We start from the raw sequence: 22,615 nt of genomic DNA, 5'->3' as shown, positions 1-22,615 counted from the left end.
TTTTGATAAACTTCAGTCACCCTGACGCAGCTGGAGGCGAAACATGGCCGTGTCGGGGCTCTGTCGTTCTTACAACATTGTAAATTATATATTAATTAATTGTTTTGTTGCTATATTATTGTCCAGTATAGTATATGCCGCACATTTTTTGTTGTGATTTTCCTATGTGTGTGTGCTGTGTGGTCTAATTCAAATAGTTACATGTAGATGTGTAAACATTTCATGACGACTAGTTTCCTTCTTTGGAAAATAAATTAGCACATGGTTATGATATTATTTCTGTGTAATAAATAAATAATTACAAATTTGACAGTTTTCCCCTATAGGAAACTAGAAATGCAATCAGCTGGTAACCAGAGGCACTAACCAATAGTGAAGAAGTTTTAAAAATGCTCAATGGCAGGGTGACTGAAAATGCTTGATGATATCATGTGCTCTGACCCCCTTGAGATTTCAAATGAACTGAACTGGTTCCTTTCCCTATAGGAAATATAAAGGAGGAATTCTAAATATCAGGGCCGATGTGACCATTAAGCGGGACTAGGTGGACGCCTAGGGTGTCAGAAGCAGGTGGGATACCATCGGGGTATGCGAATGTGCGCCATTTTGAAAATGCCAAAGGAGGTATGAGAGCAGAAAGAGAGCAAACATGACTATATATATCTACCACTGTATGAGGGACACTTTCAACTCAGGGTGGGTTTTGGGGGAGCAGAGGGGCGATGTTACATTGGTCTGCCTAGGGCACAACAGACTCTTGCACCGGCCCTGCTACATGTTTCGAGGTATCGAGAGAACATAAAAAGTGGGGGTCGCTGGGTGGTCTATTACCTGTAGCACAAACTGGTGGGGGCAGGGGGAGGTGATCTTATAAATCCAGTTTCCATATAGGAAGGTAGGCTAGTACAGCCAATCACTACATTAGCATTCCACACTTGCCAGTAGTTAAAAATTTCTCTTAATATACATAAAGGACATGGTCTGGTACCATGTCCCTGTACAGTAGATAAAGAACTTGTACTCAGCTTTTAAGAGAATTTCTATGTCCAAATCATTCTTTTGAAAAAGGTTTGTAAGATGCCATTTTACCTGTCCAATCTGATAGCCCTCCAGTGCTGTCACTCTTTCCGGCAACTTCTTGTTCGAGGTATTCCCCAGTCCTAATCTACCATAGTCACCATTCCCAAATGTAAACAGCTTGCCGTCTGCTGTCACCACTGCTGAATGTTTAAAGCCGCACGACATCTAAAATTCAAACCAAGCATTAAAGCAGCAGTGCCTACTAAAGGCATTCATGCCTACCTGACCCACTAAAATTATATGTATTGCTTTCCTCTGACTTTTCATTTCATTCTCAAGTGTTTTTCTTTTCCTGTCCAGTCTGGTTAAGGTCTGTGACTGCTATGTTTCTCAGTCTACTACATATAAGAAATGTCCATATCACCTCTCGATTTATTCTTGCTGTTTAGCTATAATGAATGAAAATGAAACATGGCTACAAATTGAAAAATATCTGAGAAGTGCCCTAGAAAGCAGAGTTGCTTACCTGTAAAAGGTGTTCTCCCAGGACAGCAGGATGTTAGTCTTCATATATAGGTGACATCATCAGGATGGAGCCCAATCACGGAACACTTTTGTCAAAGTTTCTAGAACTTTGACTGGCGCACTGAGCATGCCCAGCATGCCACCAACCCTGCATTCCAGAGGGGTCTCCCTTCAGTCTCGTTTGTAGCAAAAAGTATGAGCGAAAAATAAAATAATAAAACGTAAGCAAACCCATCTCTGCAGGGTGGCGGGCAGGTTTTGTGAGGACTAACATCCTGCTGTCCTGGAGGAAACACCTCTGCTTTCTCCCAGGACAAGCAGGATGGTAGTCCTCACATATGGGTGAATAGCAAGCTACAGGATGCCCGAGTAAAGTGAACGAAAAGCACCCAATGACGTGCAACAGGCACAACAATGTGGGTGGTTTTGGGTATGAGGGCAGCCTGGGTTTCACAGTGGGATGCAGGAAGGAAGTTGGGTTATTAAGCTGGAAACAAATTACTCAGGGACTAACAAAACAGCAAGGAAGGCTGCTTAATAAAGCCGTGGAAGCAGAAATACGCAATAAGCAGCCTAATGTCCAACAATAGGAAATTTATTATGTAGAATCAGAATATGCAATAGGCCCGACTCCAGCCGAGTTTCGCCCTCTTTCTGAAGAGATCGCAGTGATTTGCACTACTGAGATCCTGAATACCTAACCCGCTGAAAGTGTTGCTGTACACAGAGTCAGTTTCTGAATGCCTTCTTACTTACAACTCCCTGATGAAGATTTAACATTTACATATGCAAATTCCCCTGATGCAGCCCTATTGAAAGAAGGCGAAACTCGGCTGGAGTCGGGCCTATTGCATATTCTGATTCTACATAATAAATTTTCTAATTTTGGACATTAGGCTGCTTATTGCGTATTTCTGCTTCAACAAATTACTCAGGACAGACTGACCAAAAATGGAATCCTGCCTGCCAGCCTTGTCGAGACAATAATGAGCTGCAAAGGTGTGGAGAGAGCTTCATGTGGCAGCTCTGCAGATGTCAGCAAGAGGTACAGAACGGAGGTGTGCTATTGACGTTGCCATGGCTCTTACTGAATGCGCTTTCATGCGTCCCTGTAGCGCAGTGGTTCTCAACCCTGTCCTGGGGACCCCCCAGCCAGTCGGGTTTTCATGATATCCACAATGAATATGCATGAGAGGAAATTTGCATGCACTGCCTCCATAACATGCAAATTTTCTCTCATGCATATTCATTGTGGATATCATGAAAACCTGACTGGCTGGGGGGTCCCCAGGACAGGATTTAGAACCACTGCTGTAGCGGAAGGCCTGCTTGTTGTAGCAGAAGGTAATACAGTTCGCCAGCCAGGTGGACAGGGTCTGCTTGTCCACGGGAACTCCCAGTTTGGTTTTATCGAAGGAGACAAACAGTTGGCTGGACTTCCTAGGGGCTGCAGAGCGATCCAAATAAAAAGCAAGTGCACGTTTAAAGTCCAAGGAATGCAGGGCCTGCTCATCGAGGTGTGAGTAAGGTTTTGAAAAAAATGTGGGTAGTATTATGGCTTGATTTAAGTGGAAATCACACACCACCTTTGGTAAAAATTTAGGGTGAGTGCGGAATACCACACGATTGTGGAGAAGTTTTGTGTAAGGTGGGTATGTTACCAGCGCCTGTAGCTCACTGACTCTGTGAGCTGATGTCAAAGCAAGTAGAAAGAGCACTTTCCAAGTGAGATGATGTAGCTCATAGGACTGCAGGGGCTCGAACGGAGATCGCATGAGCCGTGCTAGCACAACATTGAGGTCCCATGCCGGAACCAGAGGATGCAGTGGAGGCTTCAGTTGTAGCAAGCCTCTCAAAGCGCCCTACAAGGGGTTGCGGCAAGATCGGGGCATCTCTTATGCCTTTATGGTAAGCGGCTATGGCACTGACAATCACTTGGATAGAGAAAGTTTGTAGACCAGACTTCGAAAGGTACCAGAGGTAGTCCAGGAACTTTGTTGTGGGGCAGGAAAAGGGGTCTATTTCCTTTGTTGTGCACCACAAGGAAAATCTTTTCCATTTGGAACAATAAGATTTCCGAGTAGAAGGCTTTCATGAAGCTACGAGGACCTGGGACACATTGTCAGAAAGGTTGAGGGATTGCAGTATCAATCTTTCAACATCCATGCTGTTAAAGACAGGGAGTGGAGGTTCGGATGACGCAATAGTCCGTTGTTCTGCGTTATCAGAGTTGGGTCTGTGCCCAGGCGAATTGGTTGCTGGACTGAGAGGTCACGAAAGATGGAAAACCAAACCTGATGCAGCCAATAAGGGGCTATGAGGATCATTGAGCCCCGGTCGTGTCGTAACTTCACGAAAGTCTTGCTGATGAGTGGAAGTGGAGGGTAGGCATACAGAAGACCCTCTGTCCACGAGTGGGCGAAGGCATCCCTCGGTGGTGTCTTGCGGCTGCGATGTAGAGAGTAGAAGTTGTCCACTTTGCGGTTGTGAATTGACGTAAAGAGATCTATGTGCGGGTGGCCCCACTGGTTGAAAATTTTGTTTGCTATAGTGGGAACCAGGGACCATTCGTGGGGATGAAAGGTCCAGCTGAGATTGTCCTCCACCACATTGTCCACGCCTGCCAGGTAGGTTGCCCTCAGTAGCATGGAATGGGAGAGAGCCCAGGCCCAGATCTGCGCCGCCTCCTGGCACAGCAGGTAAGAGCCTATGCCCCCTTGCTTGTTGAGGTACCACATTGCTACATGGTTATCTGTTTGAATTAGGATTACCTTGTTGGAGAAACAATCCTGGAAAGCAAATAGGGCGCATCGTATTGCTCTGAGGTCCAGAAAATTTATCTGGTGCTTTGATTCCACTGCAGTCCAGGTTCCATGGGTTTACAGGTTGTTGACATGGGCTCCCCAACAGAGGTTGGAGGAATCTGTTGTTAGTGTAATCTGAGGTTCTGGAGATTGAAAGGGTAGTCCTATCAGAAGATTGGACTCCTGTATCCACCAAGCTAGTGAGACGCAAAGCTGACTGGTGACGTGGACAATGTGGGACATAGGTTGAGATGATTGGGACCACTGGGACTTTAAAGTCCATTGTGTTACTCTCATGGCTAGACAAGTCATTGGGGTAATGTAGACCATGGACGCCATGTGACCTAGTAAGGTTAGTACATGGCGAGCTGTCGTGATTCAGCGAGACTGTATTGCTTTGGCCAAGGTTGATAATGTGCGCGCTCGGTCCCTTGGGAGGAACGCTTTGGCTGGCATGGAGTTTAAATCCGCGCCGATGAAGGAGAGGGTACGTGATGGAGTCACGAGGTGGAGAGTCCAATGGTAGCGTGAGGAAGTTTAGATGGTAACCCTGGGCAACCATAGAACGGACCCCATTGGTCCATTGTGATTGTGTGCCATATGTTTGCAAAGTGGCATAAGCAGCCTCCTACAGGAAATGTTGCTGGAGGCAGAGGTTGACTGTTGCTCTCTAGAAGGGAGTCAAAACTCTGATGCAGGACCAGTCTGCAGAGCTGGTTGGGTTTTTGGAGGCCTGTGCTGACGAGGTTGACCTTTTTGATAGGGCCTGGTTGGACGAGTCCAGAATGGAGGAGGATAATACCTACGGGTTTTTGTAGGTTAGCCTCCTGGGATCACTTCTGAACTGCCTTTTGGTAGTGGACGAAAAGTCAGAGGGAATAGCAGCGCAATGTCTCATGATGGTCTTTGAGTTGCGCAACTGTTTCTTGGATTTTCTCTCCAAACAGGTTGTCCCCTGTGCAGGGAAGGTCTGCCAACCTGTCTTGGACTTCTTGACGCAAGTCTGAAGATTTTAGCCATGCCCATCTTCTGGCACTTATGCCTGCTGCTGACACATTGGAGGCAGTCTCAAATATGTCATAGGCAGCTCTGACCTCATGTTTTCCAGCATCAAGGCCCTTCTGGAGGATGGAATTCAGACCTTCTTGAAACTCCTCTGGCAGGGATTTGGAGAAATCTTGCACCTGCTTCCAAAGTTTTCTGGAGTACTGTCATGTATAGCTGGTAGGCTGCTATATGTGCCATCAAAATAGACCCCTGGAACACTCTGCGCCCAAAGATTTCTGTTCTTTGCCAGGAGGGGCAGAAGAATGAGGGTAGGATCTCTTTGCTTTCTTCTGAGCGGATTCAACCACTACAGAGTGATGAGGGAACTGGGTTTTCTAGAATCCTGGAGCTGATTGAATCAGATAGGTAGCATCAGTTTTCCTGTTCACTGGTGGAACTGTACCTGGGTGCTCCCAGGTACGATGCAATAGGTCAAGTAGAACCTCGTGGACTGGAATTGCCATCACTTCCTTAGGAGCATCCACGAATTGCAGAACTTCCAGCATCCTGTGTCTGGCATCCTCTTCAGTTTGCAGCTTGAAAGTGATAGTTTCAGACATTTCCTTTATAAAGCTTGCAAACGAGAGGTCCTCTGGAGGGGAGAGTTGCCTTTCCTCTGGAGGTGAAAGCTCGGATGGGATGTCCTCAGAATCCTGGGAGTCAGAGGAATCATCAGTCCAGGGATTGTATGGCTGGTCTCCACCACCCTGTGGTTCTTCCAATGGAGGGAGAAGTCCTAATCCAGCCGGATCAGGAGGTGGCACCGATGGAAATGGTGGAGGCACAGAAATAGATGGAGGCAGCACAGAGTCCGGTGGAGGCACAGATGGAATAGATGTTGTCGATGGGCATCAGGGTGGTAATATACCTGAGGGCCCTGGAATTGGGTCCGGCATCAACAGATCACGGTCTTCAACATCCGATGATAGAGGAATTGGGGTCGATGCCAGTGGAGGAACTGATGGTCTCTGAGGCATCGTCGGTCCAGAAGGCACGGGCCCTGAAGGAAGTGTGCCGATTAGGGTGTCTAGCCTTTTGAGTAGCGAAGCAAGCATTGTCAGCACCAGGTCAGGCCTCAGGATAGGAGTCGATGGTGATTGAAATCCTCGAAGCACTTGGAGGACTGCCTCTTGGACCATCCGGTCCAATTCCTCCTGGAAGGCTGGTGTTGGTAACACAGCTTCCGGGGTTGGAGGCTCCATGGGCATTGCCGGAGGGTCCACAGGAATATATGGAGTCTCGGCTCCCGACACCGTTGCAGGTGGGGAACGCCTCGGTGTCCCGGGTCCAGAGGAGGATGGGGGCTCCGCTCCCCAGGACTTCTTCATCGGAGGTTCCATCGATGTCAATGGTTTTTCGGTGCCCGTTCCAGAAGATGGGTCTCATCGATGTCGATGACTCTCTTGATGCTCGGCCCGGTCCTTCTTCGTTGCAGAGGACGATCATGTGGAGGCTTTTGAACAAGACGATGCTGGTGACAGCCGTTCACTGGTGTCTCGATGCTGAGACATCGATGGAGATGGAGTCAACTACGGCTTCTGGCTCGGTGCACTTTTGCCACCCTAAGCGCTCATCCCCCTCAAATAAATGGGGATGAGCGCTTAGTTTTGAAAAGGTGTTCCATTTTCTCTAAGTGGGCCCGGCGGCCTTTCGGTGTCATTTGGGCACAACTGGTACCCAGTTGGACATCGTGGGAAGGCCCCAAACACAAGACGCAGACGTCATGAGGGTCCATTATGGACATAGTCCTCGGACACTCGGGGCACTTCCAAAAACCGGTCGCCATTTTATTGAAAAAATAAACACGGTGCACGGTCAGTGGACGTCGGGTACCGATAAGTGCTCTGTTGGGAACCGACCGCGAAGAACGAGGTAAAAAAAAAACCAAAACACTTACCAGTATTAACGATGGGGGACCACGGGATGGGGAGAAATTTTTAAATTTTTGAAGAAAAGTTCTGTGAAGAAAAATTGTGAGAAATTCTCACAGAGCTCCTGAGAACCGTGAGGCAACTGCTGCGTGGAAAAAAAGAGATTAAGAGGGACCCCTGCTGGATGCAGGGTTGGTGGCATGCGGGGCATGCTCAGTGTGCCAGTCAAAGTTCTAGAAACTTTGACAAAGTGTTCCATGATTGGGCTCCATCCTGATGATGTCACCTATATGTGAGGACTACATCCTGCTTGTCCTGTGAGCAGCCATATTCAGTTTTGATCAAAAATTTTCTTAAAAATATTTTTCCACTAAATTTGAGAAACATGATAGAGAAAGATTGGAATACTTTGTGCATAGGGGGCACTGCTATTTCTTTAATTTGGCTTGTAGCTCAATATGAATCAAATATAAAAGAAGTGCAGCAATTAATACTTCCCATGATATGGTTAATAATGGGATTACATAATAGGGAGGAAAGGCTCAAAAAGAACATTTTCAATTATCAAAAGCTAAATGCATAGGCTTATTTAGTTAAACTAGAGTGACTGTATCCCTTATGTCAAGTTTTTGTCACAACTTCCTCTGTCTATCCTAAAAGCATTCAGTTCAGCACAAAGTTCTATATTTTAACTCTGTTTTCAAACCCAGCTTCCCTTGATTACTGGGACAGCTCCTTACAAGTTAAAATTAAAGCAGCTATTAACACCCAGAATTTCATTACTTGAGCAAAAATGGTGACACTGAGCCTGATGGTGGCACAGGAAATGCCTGACCTAGAAAGCATCTTACCGCTAGTAAATGGAAAATAAAGCATTTTATTTTTGTTTACTAGAAGCAGGCATCTCCTAGCCAGACTTCTGGCTTCCTATCCTTACTTCGAGTGTCTGTTAGTTTTGTTTTTTTTTCCTTTTTTAAAACCTGCTCCATTTTAATAACTGATTCATTTGTTCTTGAACCTGCACAACTTCTTCTCCCTGTAACGCTTCTATTTGTCTGGGCCGGCGTTGTCGATCGCTGTTTCCATGGCCAAGCTTGCCATAATCTCCATCACCCCAGCTGAAGACCTCGCCACTTTCCGTTAAAGCCATGGAATGGCCGTCAGATCCACAAGATGTCACCAACTGTGTTACAACAAAACCTGTGTAAATAAGACCAAATTAAACAGTCATTAAATAAAGCACACACGGGGATACAAATTTATATTTATACAATTCTAGGTAAACTCATCAAGTCAAAGCCAGGAGAAAAAGCAGGCCTCTCTCTTGATCAAGAGTATGTATTTGATATAAATTTATAGTACTATAGGCCTCAGATCAAAATAAAAAATATTTAAATTTTACTTGAGACATGCATAAGATCTCTCATCTCCCATATGTAAGATCTTTTCCCCCTGGATCAACTGTTAGGCACTTCCTCCTGAATTAACATAATGAACAGTTCACAGACTTTATGCAATGTAGGGGAATGACTGGATGGGAGGGAAAGAACCAAAAAGAGAGGGAGCTATTTCAGATTTAATTCTTAGTGGAACGCAAGATTTGGTGAGAGAGGTAACGGTGGTGGGGCCACTTGGAAACAGTGATCATAACATGATCAAATTTAAACTAATACCTGGAAGGGGGACAATTGGTAAATCTGCAGCTCTAACACTAAACTTTCAAAAGGGAAACTTTGATAAAATGAGGAAAATAGTTAGAAAAAAACTGAAAGGTGCAGCTGCAAAGGTTAAAAGTGTTCAACAGGCTTGGACATTGTTTAAAAATACAATCCTAGAGGCGCAGTCCATATGTATTCCACACATTAAGAAAGGTGGAAAGAAGGCAAAACGATTACCGTCATGGTTAAAAGGTAAAGTGAAAGAGACTATTTTAGCCAAAAAAACATCCTTGATGGACCCTTGGTCTGACCCAGCATGGCAATTTCTTATGTTCTTATGTTCCCCTGCCCGAAGACTCCACTCTCCCACTTCAAGCAGTGGAAAGAGTGATTCCAGCTGAATGTCTCATTTTCAAATGTCCGCACTATCCAGTGTCATAGAAGAGCTATTCAGTTATAAACTGTGTATGGCGTTTCACCAAATACTTGGCTATTTGAAGGCTCTCTGCCATTTATGCAAAATACAAGTAAATACATAATTTATTAATTCTGAATAATGAATGTGAAAAGTTTTTCATAAAAAAAGATGTCTAGTTATTTCTCATGTTTTAGAAGCTTCAGTGATTCTGGCCCTATAGTCATTTATTTATTTATTTAATTATTTATTTAAAGTCTTTTATATACCGAAGTATAGCAATCTGCCTTCACTCCGGTTTACAGTATAACAACTTGATACAGACAAAGAACAATAAAAATGGGTAACCATTTGATACAGACAACGAACAATATAAATGGGTATCATGATAACTCATGATAACATCATGATAACATTTGATGTATTTAATATGCAAAAGGTATTCCTGACTAAATTGAACTTCAGTTGTGCATTAGATTTTAGGCAGTTTCCTTCCAATGCCTGTGCTAGTGACAGATATGGGGGAGGGGGGCTGAGTGCTTGGAGTGTAACTGAATGGTAACTTGATCTGAAGCACGGGTTTGCAACCTGTGCTAATTCAACTATTTTTCAATGTACTATCATGTGTCTGACATGTGCTGTGAACTTTTCTGTAGAAGATCTTACCTTGCAATGCTGAAATAACAGTTAAGACATGAAGGTCATCAGAGTTCCCTTGCCCCAAACGGCCATAGCTTCCTTCTCCACAAGCTAACACTGTTCCATTGGCTTGAATGACAAAAGTACAGTTCTGCCCACAAATTACCTAGGGGAAGAACTGAGTATGTTAAACTTCTATAATAAAAGCAAAAATATCCCCCAAAGCATAACTTTATCAGAACCCTGTAAATGCTCACTGAATTCATACACAAAAAGATGTTAGATGTTAGGATACCTATCTCAAACCCTTACCTGATAAGCAAACCTTGATTTTTGCTTCTCTTGCTAGATATGTTTATAACTATTTCTACTAAAAGTGATTTCATCTTTTTCCCCTTGTGAACTTTGTTTCTATGTTTGCACTATACTTGCTTTTGCATCAATTTAAGTCTTAGCTGTAATTAAGGTTTTTACTTGTGTGTAAGTACAAATTTTATACATAATTACAAAATAAGAGTGCATGAAAATATCTTAAGGCCTGATGTACTAAAGGATTCTTCCCATGTTGTGTATATGGGGAAATTGCTTAGTACATTGGCCCCAAAGACTCGGGAAACAGAGTCAAATTGTTCTGGCATGGGGTGGCCACCCTTATATGCACCAAGAGCCAAGAAATCAATGCATAGTACCAAAGAGCAACATGTTTTCAAAAGATTAGGGGCATGGGGGAGTACCCCTTCCAACAGTATCTCTCCCTCTCGCAATCCACTCACTCTATTCCCCACCGGTTTCTCTCTCAATCCCATCCTTTTTCCAGCAGTCACTCTCAATCCCCCAACCTTGCACCACCAGTCTCTCTCAATTTCCTCCTGTTCCCACTAGTCTCTCTCTCAAACCCTCCATTCTGTCCCCTCAAGTCTTTCAATCCTCCCACTGTCTTCACCATTCTCTCCCTCAATTCCCCCACCCTGTCCCTACCAATCTCTCTCTCAATCCTGCCACCTGCCCCACCTGCCTCTGACCAACATATTCCTCTTTCTCATGCACTGCCCAATGTCTGTCTTTCTTTCTCTCTTGTTCCCATCAGTCTCTCTGAATCCCCCATCCTCTCCGTATCAGTGTCTTTCTTGTAAGCCCCAAACCCCACAAGTACAACGATCGAGGCTTGGCGGCTCTCCTCCTTGTGCTACCCTCTCCTCCCTTCTTCACTCTTTGCCCCTAGTCTCTCTCACTCAAGCTCCCTCTGACTTCTCCCCTCCAGTGCCCTCTCTATCCCTTTTGTACCCAAGCTCCTTGCCCTCAATATTCACCACTTTTCAAGTCACTCCTCCTGAAGTACTCCATAGCTCTCCCTTGCTTTTATTTTTGCTCTTTCTGCTGTGTGCTCTGGGACCCCTTCATATTACCCTCTATGAAGTTTGCTCCCCACCTCCCTGGCTTCATACCCCACCCATGGCAACTGATTAAGAACGCCTTAAGAACGCTGTCTTTGATTAATCCATATCTCTTGGTACCTTGTATTATAGTTGTCGTATACATTGTTATGCTCCTCAGCATTATATAAAGTTCTTGTTACTATAGCTGCCTAAGATACCCCTATATATATTCCTGGTTCTTAATACATATATATCTTAACACATTTATATCTCTTATATATATATTTTTGTTTGTAATATTTTTTATTAAAGTTTGATACGAGGCATACAACGTACAAGAGCAAGAAAAAAAAAAAAGAAATCATCAACAATTGTGTACCCTCGTAGATATCAAGCAACAAAACAACCCACCCACACCACCCCCGTTCCTGTCCCCACCCAGCCCCTCTCCCTCCCCCCTCCCATAGCGCTCAGGTGTTCATCAGTCCCAACCTTCATTAGACTACAAGGGTTAAGGATACATATAGGTATAAAGATATGCAGATATAAAGATAAACATAAAGATAAACATAAACGAGCAGCAGTTCACTGTCCCACAATCCACAAACTAAGAATAACAATTAGATTAGTGAGGTAACAGAAGCAGGTAAAGGGAGCATCTTAAGGACGGGAGACCAAATATTGTGTAGCCTGGTCCGCTGAGTCAGTGAAGCTTGTGGAAACGATTTACGTTCTAATAGATAGAGGTCCAACATGGCATCTTTCCACTCAGGTAGTGATGGAGGTGTAGCGGAGATCCAATGACGTAAAATAATTTTTAGGGCCGTCAGCCGAACTTTATGAAGTAACAATGTCCGCGGTGGTCTCCTGGTTCCTTGCGCATGACAAATTCCCAACAGACAAAAGCTCGCCGTGAAAGGTTCAGAAAGAAAATGGGAGATCATAGTCCAAAATTGTCGTACAACCACACAGTCCCATAAACAGTGCAATAAAGAGGCATGGGGTTGCGAACATTTGGGACACGCCCCGGATGGGACAATCCCAGCAAGGAAAGCCCTCCTTGGCCAAAAAAGCAGCCGGAGAGCAATCCTAAAATGTAATTCTCGCATGTAGACACTGAAAACCGCCTTTTGAACAATCTGGGTACTGAGTAACAGGGCCTTGGGCGTAATTTCACATCCTAGTTCCGTGGACCAGGTCGCAGAACTACTGTCATATATAGTATAGCGAAAAGACTCATGCAAGTAACGATAATACATAGACAGCTTTACCACTTTAAGACCACTAAGATGGATAAATCTCTGAAAAGGTCCATTGGTGATTGCCCTCTTACAGGAGAGTAGCATATGCCGGATATAACTACCAATTTGGAGATAAGTAAGATATTCAGAGGAGCAAAAACCAAGGTTATCACAGCAATAACTAAAAGAACGAAGGCGATTAGTTTGCAAATCCATGAATGGAAGCAAATCCACAATACCTTTTGCATGTAATTTAGACAAAGTTTTAACAGGGATACCCGCTGGTAAGTCTGGGTTATGCATCAACGGCAAGCAATAGGATACCTTCCAGTCAAGATGTAAGAACTGTCTAAGAAATTTCCAACAGTTCCGCAATCCCCTTATAACTAGGCCTTGGGAAACACTCCTAGGAAGGCTCTCCCCAGGAGAATGCAATACATAAGCCAAATTTCTCGGAAGGTAAGCTGCTTGTTCCAACCGTAAGATGTCCGATGATCCGCTATAACCCAGCCATTCCCGCAAAGTAGGCAGTAAACAAGCAATATTGTAATATCGTATATTAGCCCCGCCTAAACCCCCTTCAGATTTTGGGGCAATTAATGTGGTAAAAGCAGTTCTGGCTTTTTTATAATTCCAGAAAAACGCACCCAAGAACTTATATAAGAGACGGATGTCCTTGGATTTCAAATAAAATGGAACCATCTGCAAGATATAGAGAAGCTTAGGGAGCAAAATCATATTCACCAAGGCAATTCTACCTGAGAGGGATAGGGGAAGCGGTTTCCAACTTTGGAGTTTTAACTGAAAGGCATGCCATAAGGGTGTAATATTACAACTATACCAATACATAGGGTTTTTATGTATTTTGATGCCCAAATATTTAATCGTGTCTTGTGCCCAAAGGAGGGGGAAATCTGGCCAAGTTGACTGAAGCGAACCTGTGAGATCTAGAGCCTCAGACTTAGTGAGATTAAGCTTCAGGCCGGAGAATGTGCCAAAGGTCTGAATTGTCTCAAGCAAGAGAGGCAAAGTCATCCGGGCATTGGAAAGTAACATTAACATGTCATCCGCAAATAACATCATCTTTTGTTCTATGGGGCCTGTTTTAATACCTGTGATACCAGAAGACTGGCGTATTTTCTGGGTTAAAGGTTCCAGGGATAAAATATATAGAAGAGGGGATAGGGGACACCCCTGTCTCGTGCCCCGTTCCAGTGTAAATAAGGGAGACGTGGAACCATTCATGCAAATAAAAGCCTTGGGGTCCCGGTACAATAGTTGAACCGCTGCCAAATAAGATCCCGAAAAGCCAAACCTCTCCAGGGCTGCAAAGAGATACGGCCAGGCCACCCGGTCAAATGCTTTTTCAGCGTCAAAGCTGACCAATAAAGGATCAACCATATCCGAAGCATGACAACTCTCTAAAGCAACCAGGAGGCGGCGAATGTTCACCACTGGGCGTCTACCATACACAAAGCCTGTCTGCTCAGGAGAAATAAGGTCAGGTAGAACGAATTTTAATCTGTTCGCTAAAATTTTGGAATACACTTTAATATCCTGATTAAGTAAAGAGATGGGGCGATATGACCCCGGTTCCACCAGATCCTTCCCAGGTTTAGGCAATATCGTGATAGCTGCCACTTTCATTGTATCAGGTAAGATCCCATTAGTGATCATGTGGTTAAAAAGTGTGGTCAAAGGCGGTACAACCTGGTCACTGAGGGATTTGTAAAACAAGGAGGTCAATCCGTCAGGCCCTGGGGATTTGTGTAAATGGAGATCAGATATTACTTTCGCTACCTCCAAGGACGTAATGGGTCTATTAAGAGAGGCTCGTTGTACATCAGAAAGTACAGGCAACTGTAAATCCTGAAAAAAAGCCGTCTGATTAAAATCGTTTGGAGGTTCCGCAGCATACAGCTGTTTATAAAAATTTTGGAACACCAACCCAATTTCAGACGTGGTGACAGCATGTGAGCCATTTGGTTTCTTAATGTGAGAAATAAATTTAGAAGGGGTCTTTGTTTTGGACAGACGGGCTAAGAGCCTACCAGGCTTATTGCCATGTAAAAATAATTTGTGTTTAAAGGAAAATAAGTTTCCAGTGGCCTTTTGGTGTAATAAATCATTTAAAACTACCTGAGTTTGTCGAAATCTAGCTTCCCAAAGAGCGGAGTTCTCCTTATTCCACTGATTTTTGTAATATTTCAATTGCCGCTCCAAAGATAAAATTTGAGCGTTCTGCTGTTTCTTTTTCCTAATAGCATATTGAAGAATGTCACCTCAGAGAACAGCCTTAGCCGTTTCCCAGAAGAGGACTGGAGTCTCCACGTGTTGCCCATTATACTCAACATATTGTCCCCACTTCTCAAGCAAAAATGCCTTGAAGGCTATATCCGTGGCAAGCCACTCCGGCATACGCCATTGAAACAAGGAGGGGGCAGTGGCGGAATTACCCAGAGAGCAGAGTACAGGGCAATGATCAGATATAGCCAAGGTCCCGATCGTCGCAGTCTCAACTGCAGAGAACAGGGACTCTGAGATTAATATATAATCGATTCTGGACTTAGATGGATGGGCTCTAGCATAGTGAGTATAATCCCTTTCAGAAGGGTGAAGTGCCCGCCACACATCAACAAGCTGCAATGTACGACATAAGAAGGAAATACCCTTCCCCTTACCCAAAGGAGATGTATGACTTAATGAACATTTATCCCATATATGGTCCGCCAAACAATTGAAATCACCAGCTAGGATAACAGAATCGGAACCCGCCTCTGAGATCCGGGCCACTAACTGAGCAAAAAACCCATGATCATATTTATTGGAACCATAAATGGATGCTAGTAAAATAGGGGCTCCATACAAGACACCTTTAAGTATTATGTACCTTCCCTCAGTGTCTGACCATTGCTTTTCCAATTGAAAAGGAACAGAGCCCTTGATCAAAATGGCAACACCATTTCGTTTGCTGGACCCGGAAGAAAAGAAAACTTGAGAGTACCCCTTTTTATTCTTCAATTTATTATGTTCACTATCTACCATATGCGTTTCTTGTAGAAAGATGATATCCCCCCTATCTCTGTGACACCTGGCTAGCACTTTCTCCCGTTTGACCGGTGTACCCAACCCTGCAACATTCCAGCTCAAGTAATTCACCTTAGGTGCCATAGTAAAACACAGAAAATCAATTTATACATATAGGCACAAACAATGCAGGAAAGGGAGTGCTCCCCAGCTGAGCACATCCCCCGAGCAGATAAACAAAGTAAAGGGACAATGCAGGAAACCAAGAAGAGTAAAAACATTAACCCCTGCACCCGCTGCCATGTGGACTGAAATTTCCCCTGAGCGCCTATTCCCCCCTCCCGCCCCCCCCGTATCCGCCCCATCCTCCCCCCCCAACATACACTCCACACCATTCAAGCCTCTCAGTAATGAGAGTAGGAGCCAAACCATGTGTTCAGGTGACCACCTCTTAATCAAGAAGAAAAAAAAAAAAAAAAAATTAAAGTCAAAGATCCGCATCCGATCCAAAAATATCAAAAGAAAGTATCCTCACTGGTATCGATTCCCAAAGGAACCAATGAAAAAGTAGCATATCAACGCAGAAAAAGGCGCCCCGGGGCCAGTATCTCAAAGTCTATTGAGAAGAAAAGAAAAAGAAAACAAGAAAATAAGCCGCCACTGCAGCTATGAGTTTGCATTATAAATCACCGGGATAAGGTCCCCGGGAACGCACCAGGGTAATGAAGAATATGTCTGATTAAGATAACCAAGAATTCCCAGATGCCTTTGCTGTATCGTGGCCTGTCAGAGGTGAATGAACTTTGAGAGACTTTCTGACTATCACAGATTCAAAGGATGCAGAAGAGTTGGGAAACTGGTAAATCCTGCAAAGCTTATAATTACAGGCCAGGAAGGCATCAATGACTTGCAGAGAATCTCTGAGACAGATTTGCTGGCAACAAAAGGAGAGAGGCCTATTTTAATGGCCACATATACTTCACAATGCAGGGATACTCGTTCTGCAGGAAAATAGGATGCAAGCCTTTATCTTGCAGATATTGGTTTCAATGACCTGAAACCAATTTGAATGAATCCTGGTGCCAAGCTCTATTCAAGACCCAGACTGGGAGGTGTTTACAATAAACAAAGAAGAACAACAGAAGACAAGAAGAGAATACTTGCATCAAAGCCAGTATGATACAGGAACTTGTTTACATTGGGAGGAGTAACAGGGTTAGAAGAATTCTTAGTTGAGGGAGGTCCTCACAAGCATTTCCTATACAGGATAGATTGTCATGACAAACAGTATCATGTGTTTGTGGGCGGTTACACTTTTCTGGAAGCTTCGAGAATGTTGGATTTTAATTATATAAGTCAGAGCAGGGCAGAAATTCATTGAGATGCTACTTATTACAGAAAGAGGGCAGATTGCATCTCACAAGAACACTTGTCTCTGCATGTCTTTTGAAAAAGCCAAAATAAACTAAATTTTAAAACCTCTTGCTGAATTGCAGTGTTCTTGTGCCCTAAGCTATGAGTCTCAAAATTAGACATTTTGGCACCCCAGATGGGACTCTAATAACTGTTGTTATTGTTAATTATTAATTATTAATAAGCTGTAGTGTTATGGTTGGTGGACAACCTAATACTAGGTTCTTGAAGGGTAAAAAAATTTGGCTTGCCGTTCAAAGATTGAGTTACCCAGGTAGCCTGGAGGTTTATCCCGGAGAATTATGAGTTCAGAGCAGATGTGGAATGAAGTTGGATCTATTTTGTGAGTATGTAACAAGAAAAAAAAAAAAAAGGAAAAATCTGTAAGTAGCAATGTTTTTATTTTATTTGTTGTACAGTGTATATAGCTTGTGTGTTATATCAGGTTTAGAATATTTTTTGCAAACTGTTCTTTAATATATGTTAGGGAGACAGGACATGAGTTGATGATTTGATTAAAATCAGATTGAACAATTGAACAAACAGAGGGATAGCCAGCACTAGTCAGTCTGGGGTCTTTTGTTCTTAGACCGCATGGCATGCGCTCAAGCAGTTTCACTTTCACTTTACACCTGGTGAACGGCTGAGTAGAGCGGCTGTTGTAAGTGTGTAGATTCAGAAGGAGAAAGAGGGAATAAGATACAATTGGTAAGTTGAAAGTTTTATAATTAGTATGATAAGGTGTTTTTCGTTAGTGGATTTTTACCAAAGTTTAGTTGTTAAACAAAAACAAATGCGGTGCTTTTAAAACTAGAAACTGCATGGCTGGATATTATAGTTTATAGCTGTCTGTGATTAGAGGTACATAAATGTCTCCAGTTTATTTTAGTCTATGAGATTTATTGTTATCAGTTCATATTTAAGTTTGCTTTGGAGTTAATGCGTGATTGCTGTTAGGGTATCATTAACCAGAGAAATGAAGTTTTTCAGTTTTTTGGTGTTTTGCTTCTCCCCTCTCCCCCTCAAGGTACAGAGCTGACTAATGTAGCCATGGCTGGCCACAAGGACTCTTATGTTCACTGTAAACGTAGAAAAAGAATAACCAGCCCAGTAAGCTTTTTAGTTTTTGGTTTTATTTCCTACCATTAATGCAGAGATGCTCATATTTGCATCTAAGTTTTTAGAATTGTGTGATTACCGAGAGTTTATTGTGCATTGTGTTTCATTTCATTTGGTAAGAACGAAAAGCATGAACTTGTGTTTATTTAAAGTCATTCATAATTAGATTTGATTTATCATTGGAGAGGGATGTATGGTTTTGTTCTTTGGTCAGGGGTATAGGCAGAGAGATAGAAAGGAAAACAATCTATAGATATACTACAAGAGAGCAACTTTATTTTAATGAAATGATTTGTTTAAGGGTTTTATCACTTAACAAACCTATGCATTGAGGGTAACAGTTGTTTAGCGGGAAAGGAGTTGAACCCCCCCCTTAGGAATGTGGTTGAGAAGAAAGGAAAAAAAAAAACACCTGGGAGTGAGTCACTTTTAAAATGGATTTTACAGTTCTGCTGAGAGGTTTGAGGTTTAAGTATGTTATAGGACAAAGTGCAAAGGTGATAGAAGAGGGACTAATGAATTGATCTGTTTAATGTGAAAACAGAAATTTGTGTTGAAAGTATGGGGAAAGTGAATATTAGGGATGAGAGATGAAGTAATGTTGAAGAGGGAAGAGATTTAGGAATATGTAGAAGGCTGTGTGCTGAGCAATATATGTGCAGATAGGATTTATTTTAACTTAAACACAGGTTAGAAATAAACGGACGGCATGCAGCAGTAAGGATGATAAATATTTCTCAGTTTTGATTATACTTCAGTAGCTGCTACCTTTTAGAAGAAAGGAAATGAATTAGGTTGTTTATTTTGATGGGAGTTCAGGTAGTACATGTTTGTATTGTGGACTGGTTAGATGATATGTAAAGGAGTAAGATTGTGAGACGGTGAACAACAGAGAAATAAGCAGCAATGCATATTATCTATTTATGTGCCAGTAAGAAAAACTTTTGGTTAATGTATATTAGTATGTGCCATCCTTTTATTTTGCATACTTCCAGACTTTTAGCTGATATGTCTGTGCTTTTGGAAATGATTCGTATTTCTATTTAGGGTATTTGCAGGATTTGGTAGTAAGAACTTTGTGGAACATATGCATATTGGATGGAAATAGAATGACTTCTAATTAAGTGAAAACAAAAAGAGATTTTAGATTTGTAAAAGGAAGTAGCTCTTATCACAGGGGACAGCGCCTCCTAGGGGTGGATTATCAGAGAAAGGAAAGTAGTTTTATGACTGTTTTTTGCTGAATTAAGGTATAACAGTAGTTTGACTTTTAAAGAACCTGTAATGTCATTTTTAATTTTCATTTTAAACATTATATTAACTGTCATATATTAGATTTCTTTCCAGGGTACCAAAGCACAAAGCGCATCTGTCTCTGTTCTATGGGAGATGAAGATCAGTTTTTTCCAGTTTGATTCCTTTTCAATTTTTTGAATAGATCTATTTTAATTTTCATTCTGAGTTTTTGTTTTCTTTTGTGGATCGATCCAATTCTTTTATATTTTTTAAAATACTTTTTTCTTTTTTGAGCTCAAACGTTTGTCATGTGGTCTGTTCTATGTTACATGTGTACAAGGAGGAATGAATGAATGAATGTATTATGTGGTCAGTGCTGTGACATATATGTTTTAATGTACAGTTTGCGTATTTATGTTTGTGGTTTGGACCATTGCATGATGTTTTGAAATAATGTGGGGATTATTTGGCAACTTAAATATAGGGAGTACGTGACATAAAAGTATTTTCTTACTACTTAATCGGATTTGTTGCACTTTTATTCAGATTTGACTTCATACACATGCATCTAACCTAAGGAGCTAAGAGATTCTGCCTTGACATCATCACTGAATCCTACTAAACGAACTATATACGCCCTGAATGCAGAAATTATGGTCACAGACTTTCTTACATATTATATGGACTGCAAGGCTTACAATTTATACCTGATATTTGCTTTTTCTATGTTTTGTGGGAATGACTTTATGTAGAATTTGGGTTCTTTCATTCTCTGTCAGCACTTAGGTGTTCAAGTTAATAATATTATTTGAAGTGATGCTGTTTTTATTAGTTTGTATGTTCCTAGTTAAGTAGTATTTTCCAGTCTTAGACTTTATAATACTTATATGTTGAATCAGTTAAATGCATATGTACTAGGTTTTCCTATCTTTATCTATGGAAGCTGCTTTGATCACATAGAGGGTGATGTGTTTCATTGTGATTCAAATATGATAATTCAGGGTTCAAGAGGGAGATCTCTTTATATTTCTCTTTCACACCAGCCTAAGTTATAAGCTATTTCTATTCTTTGGTTTTGCAGCTTGCACTTAGGATAATCACTTTGTTGATCTTTAATATCTCAATATTCTATCTCTTATTCTAATGTTTTTGCTGAACCCTTCTTTGAATATCTTTTCTTATGACACTATTTACTAGATTTTACCTAATGACTGTTTCACTCTCTTTCACAAAGATTACTGTTCTCCTTGAAACAAATACATACCTTACACTTGAGGAGCTCTGCTATAGGGATTTGTAATATTCTATTACTATATTTTTGGGTTTATTAATTGCTCATGGTTCTTTTCTTTTTATTTTGGTCCTTTCATTATAAACTCTATCTGTGACTTATAAGTTAGTGGGTTTCTATTTAGGATTCCAAAGGGGAAGATATAATTTTCCTTATTTCTGTCTTTTATTTATATGACATTCTTTCCTTTCCTGTGTATAATCTTACACTGATGGTTTATCAATTCTGTAAAGTAGTTCACATAATATGTTAAAGACTTTCTCACAGAGTTAGCTTTCATTTATTGTTATGATTATCCCCAATATATTTAGACTTACCATCATTTGAGAAGGGTATGAGCCCCATTTCCCCTAGAAGTATCTGAAGACGAAGCAGTATTATTAGCCATCATCTACCTTAAAAAAATTAATACTTGCCCTACACAGTTGTATTATCTCTTAGACATATGACTGTCACAAGTGAATGAGGACTGTCCATACAGTGAGTGCTTTCACTGCTACAGGTTGTTGTCCTAATACTGGATAGCACTATAAATACCCTACAGAATTAGTATGATGTTTCAGACTTTTGCTATGCCTTTGCCTATCATGCATACGCCTTTGTATTTGATCTTCCATCACTACAGCATATGACTAGAATATGTCTTATGCTTTGCAACACTTTTACATCATGTATGCACAACACAGTATGAGTTTTTCTATAGATTCTTGGTTTTCTTCTATGTTATTGGTTTCTTTACTTTTCTGGTAAGGTGCATTGATTATATCCCTGTTTGCCATTTTTAATGAATATTATCCTTGGTAGTTGTTCACAACAACAGTATTCATTGAAAAGATTTGCCCAGTATACCTAGTATTATATGAGAAACACAGTACTTTCATACTAGTCTCTCTGTGTACTTATCTTTACATGTTATACCACTATTATGTACTTACTTGATTTTGAAAGATAACATATGTGATCATGTTATTATGAAGTAGGTCCTTTTTATAATGCAGGTATCTGTATAGCTCCATTATAGAGCTAATAGCTACCTAGTGAAAATTAGTTTTGATGTTATTTTTTGATTAACTAGTGAATGCTTGTGGGAGCATCCTTCATATTAATTAGGAATCTAGAGGGACACACACCTATGCACTACACCTGATAAATACCAAGGTTAGGGGTTAGGCTACACTTTTAAGTTCCTCTGTCATGGCTTAGCATCGAAGACTGATTGATGTGACACCTATCCATTTTAAGGTGTCCCATAGAGGGAAATGAAGAATATGTCTGATTAAGATAACCAAGAATTCCCAGATGCCTTTGCTGTATCGTGGCCTGTCAGAGGTGAATGAACTTTGAGAGACTTTCTGACTATCACAGATTCAAAGGATGCAGAAGAGTTGGGAAACTGGTAAATCCTGCAAAGCTTATAATTACAGGCCAGGAAGGCATCAATGACTTGCAGAGAATCTCTGAGACAGATTTGCTGGCAACAAAAGGAGAGAGGCCTATTTTAATGGCCACATATACTTCACAATGCAGGGATACTCGTTCTGCAGGAAAATAGGATGCAAGCCTTTATCTTGCAGATATTGGTTTCAATGACCTGAAACCAATTTGAATGAATCCTGGTGCCAAGCTCTATTCAAGACCCAGACTGGGAGGTGTTTACAATAAACAAAGAAGAACAACAGAAGACAAGAAGAGAATACTTGCATCAAAGCCAGTATGATACAGGAACTTGTTTACATTGGGAGGAGTAACAGGGTTAGAAGAATTCTTAGTTGAGGGAGGTCCTCACAAGCATTTCCTATACAGGATAGATTGTCATGACAAACAGTATCATGTGTTTGTGGGCGGTTACACTTTTCTGGAAGCTTCGAGAATGTTGGATTTTAATTATATAAGTCAGAGCAGGGCAGAAATTCATTGAGATGCTACTTATTAC

The 22,615-nt window shown here is 41.7% G+C and overlaps 1 protein-coding gene across 7 annotated transcripts in view; it reads right to left on the bottom strand.

Annotated features, from left to right (window-relative positions):
- The window catches only part of HERC1 (HECT and RLD domain containing E3 ubiquitin protein ligase family member 1), a 410,083-nt gene that overhangs the window by 60,840 nt on the left and 326,628 nt on the right, over positions 1-22,615 (bottom strand). For all 7 annotated transcript variants that reach the window (XM_029575639.1, XM_029575640.1, XM_029575646.1 and 4 more), the window contains exons 64-66: positions 10,007-10,145; positions 8,286-8,467; positions 1,090-1,245 (exon numbers count right to left, since the gene is read on the bottom strand). In XM_029575639.1, the coding sequence (XP_029431499.1) occupies positions 1,090-1,245; positions 8,286-8,467; positions 10,007-10,145 (477 nt within the window). The remainder of the gene's footprint in view (positions 1-1,089; positions 1,246-8,285; positions 8,468-10,006; positions 10,146-22,615) is intronic.

This window comes from Rhinatrema bivittatum, chromosome 13 (assembly GCF_901001135.1).
Source record: "Rhinatrema bivittatum chromosome 13, aRhiBiv1.1, whole genome shotgun sequence".
NCBI lineage: Eukaryota > Metazoa > Chordata > Amphibia > Gymnophiona > Rhinatrematidae > Rhinatrema > Rhinatrema bivittatum.
Note: the sequence above shows the minus strand (reverse complement) of the source record. Positions and strands in the feature narration are given on the sequence as shown.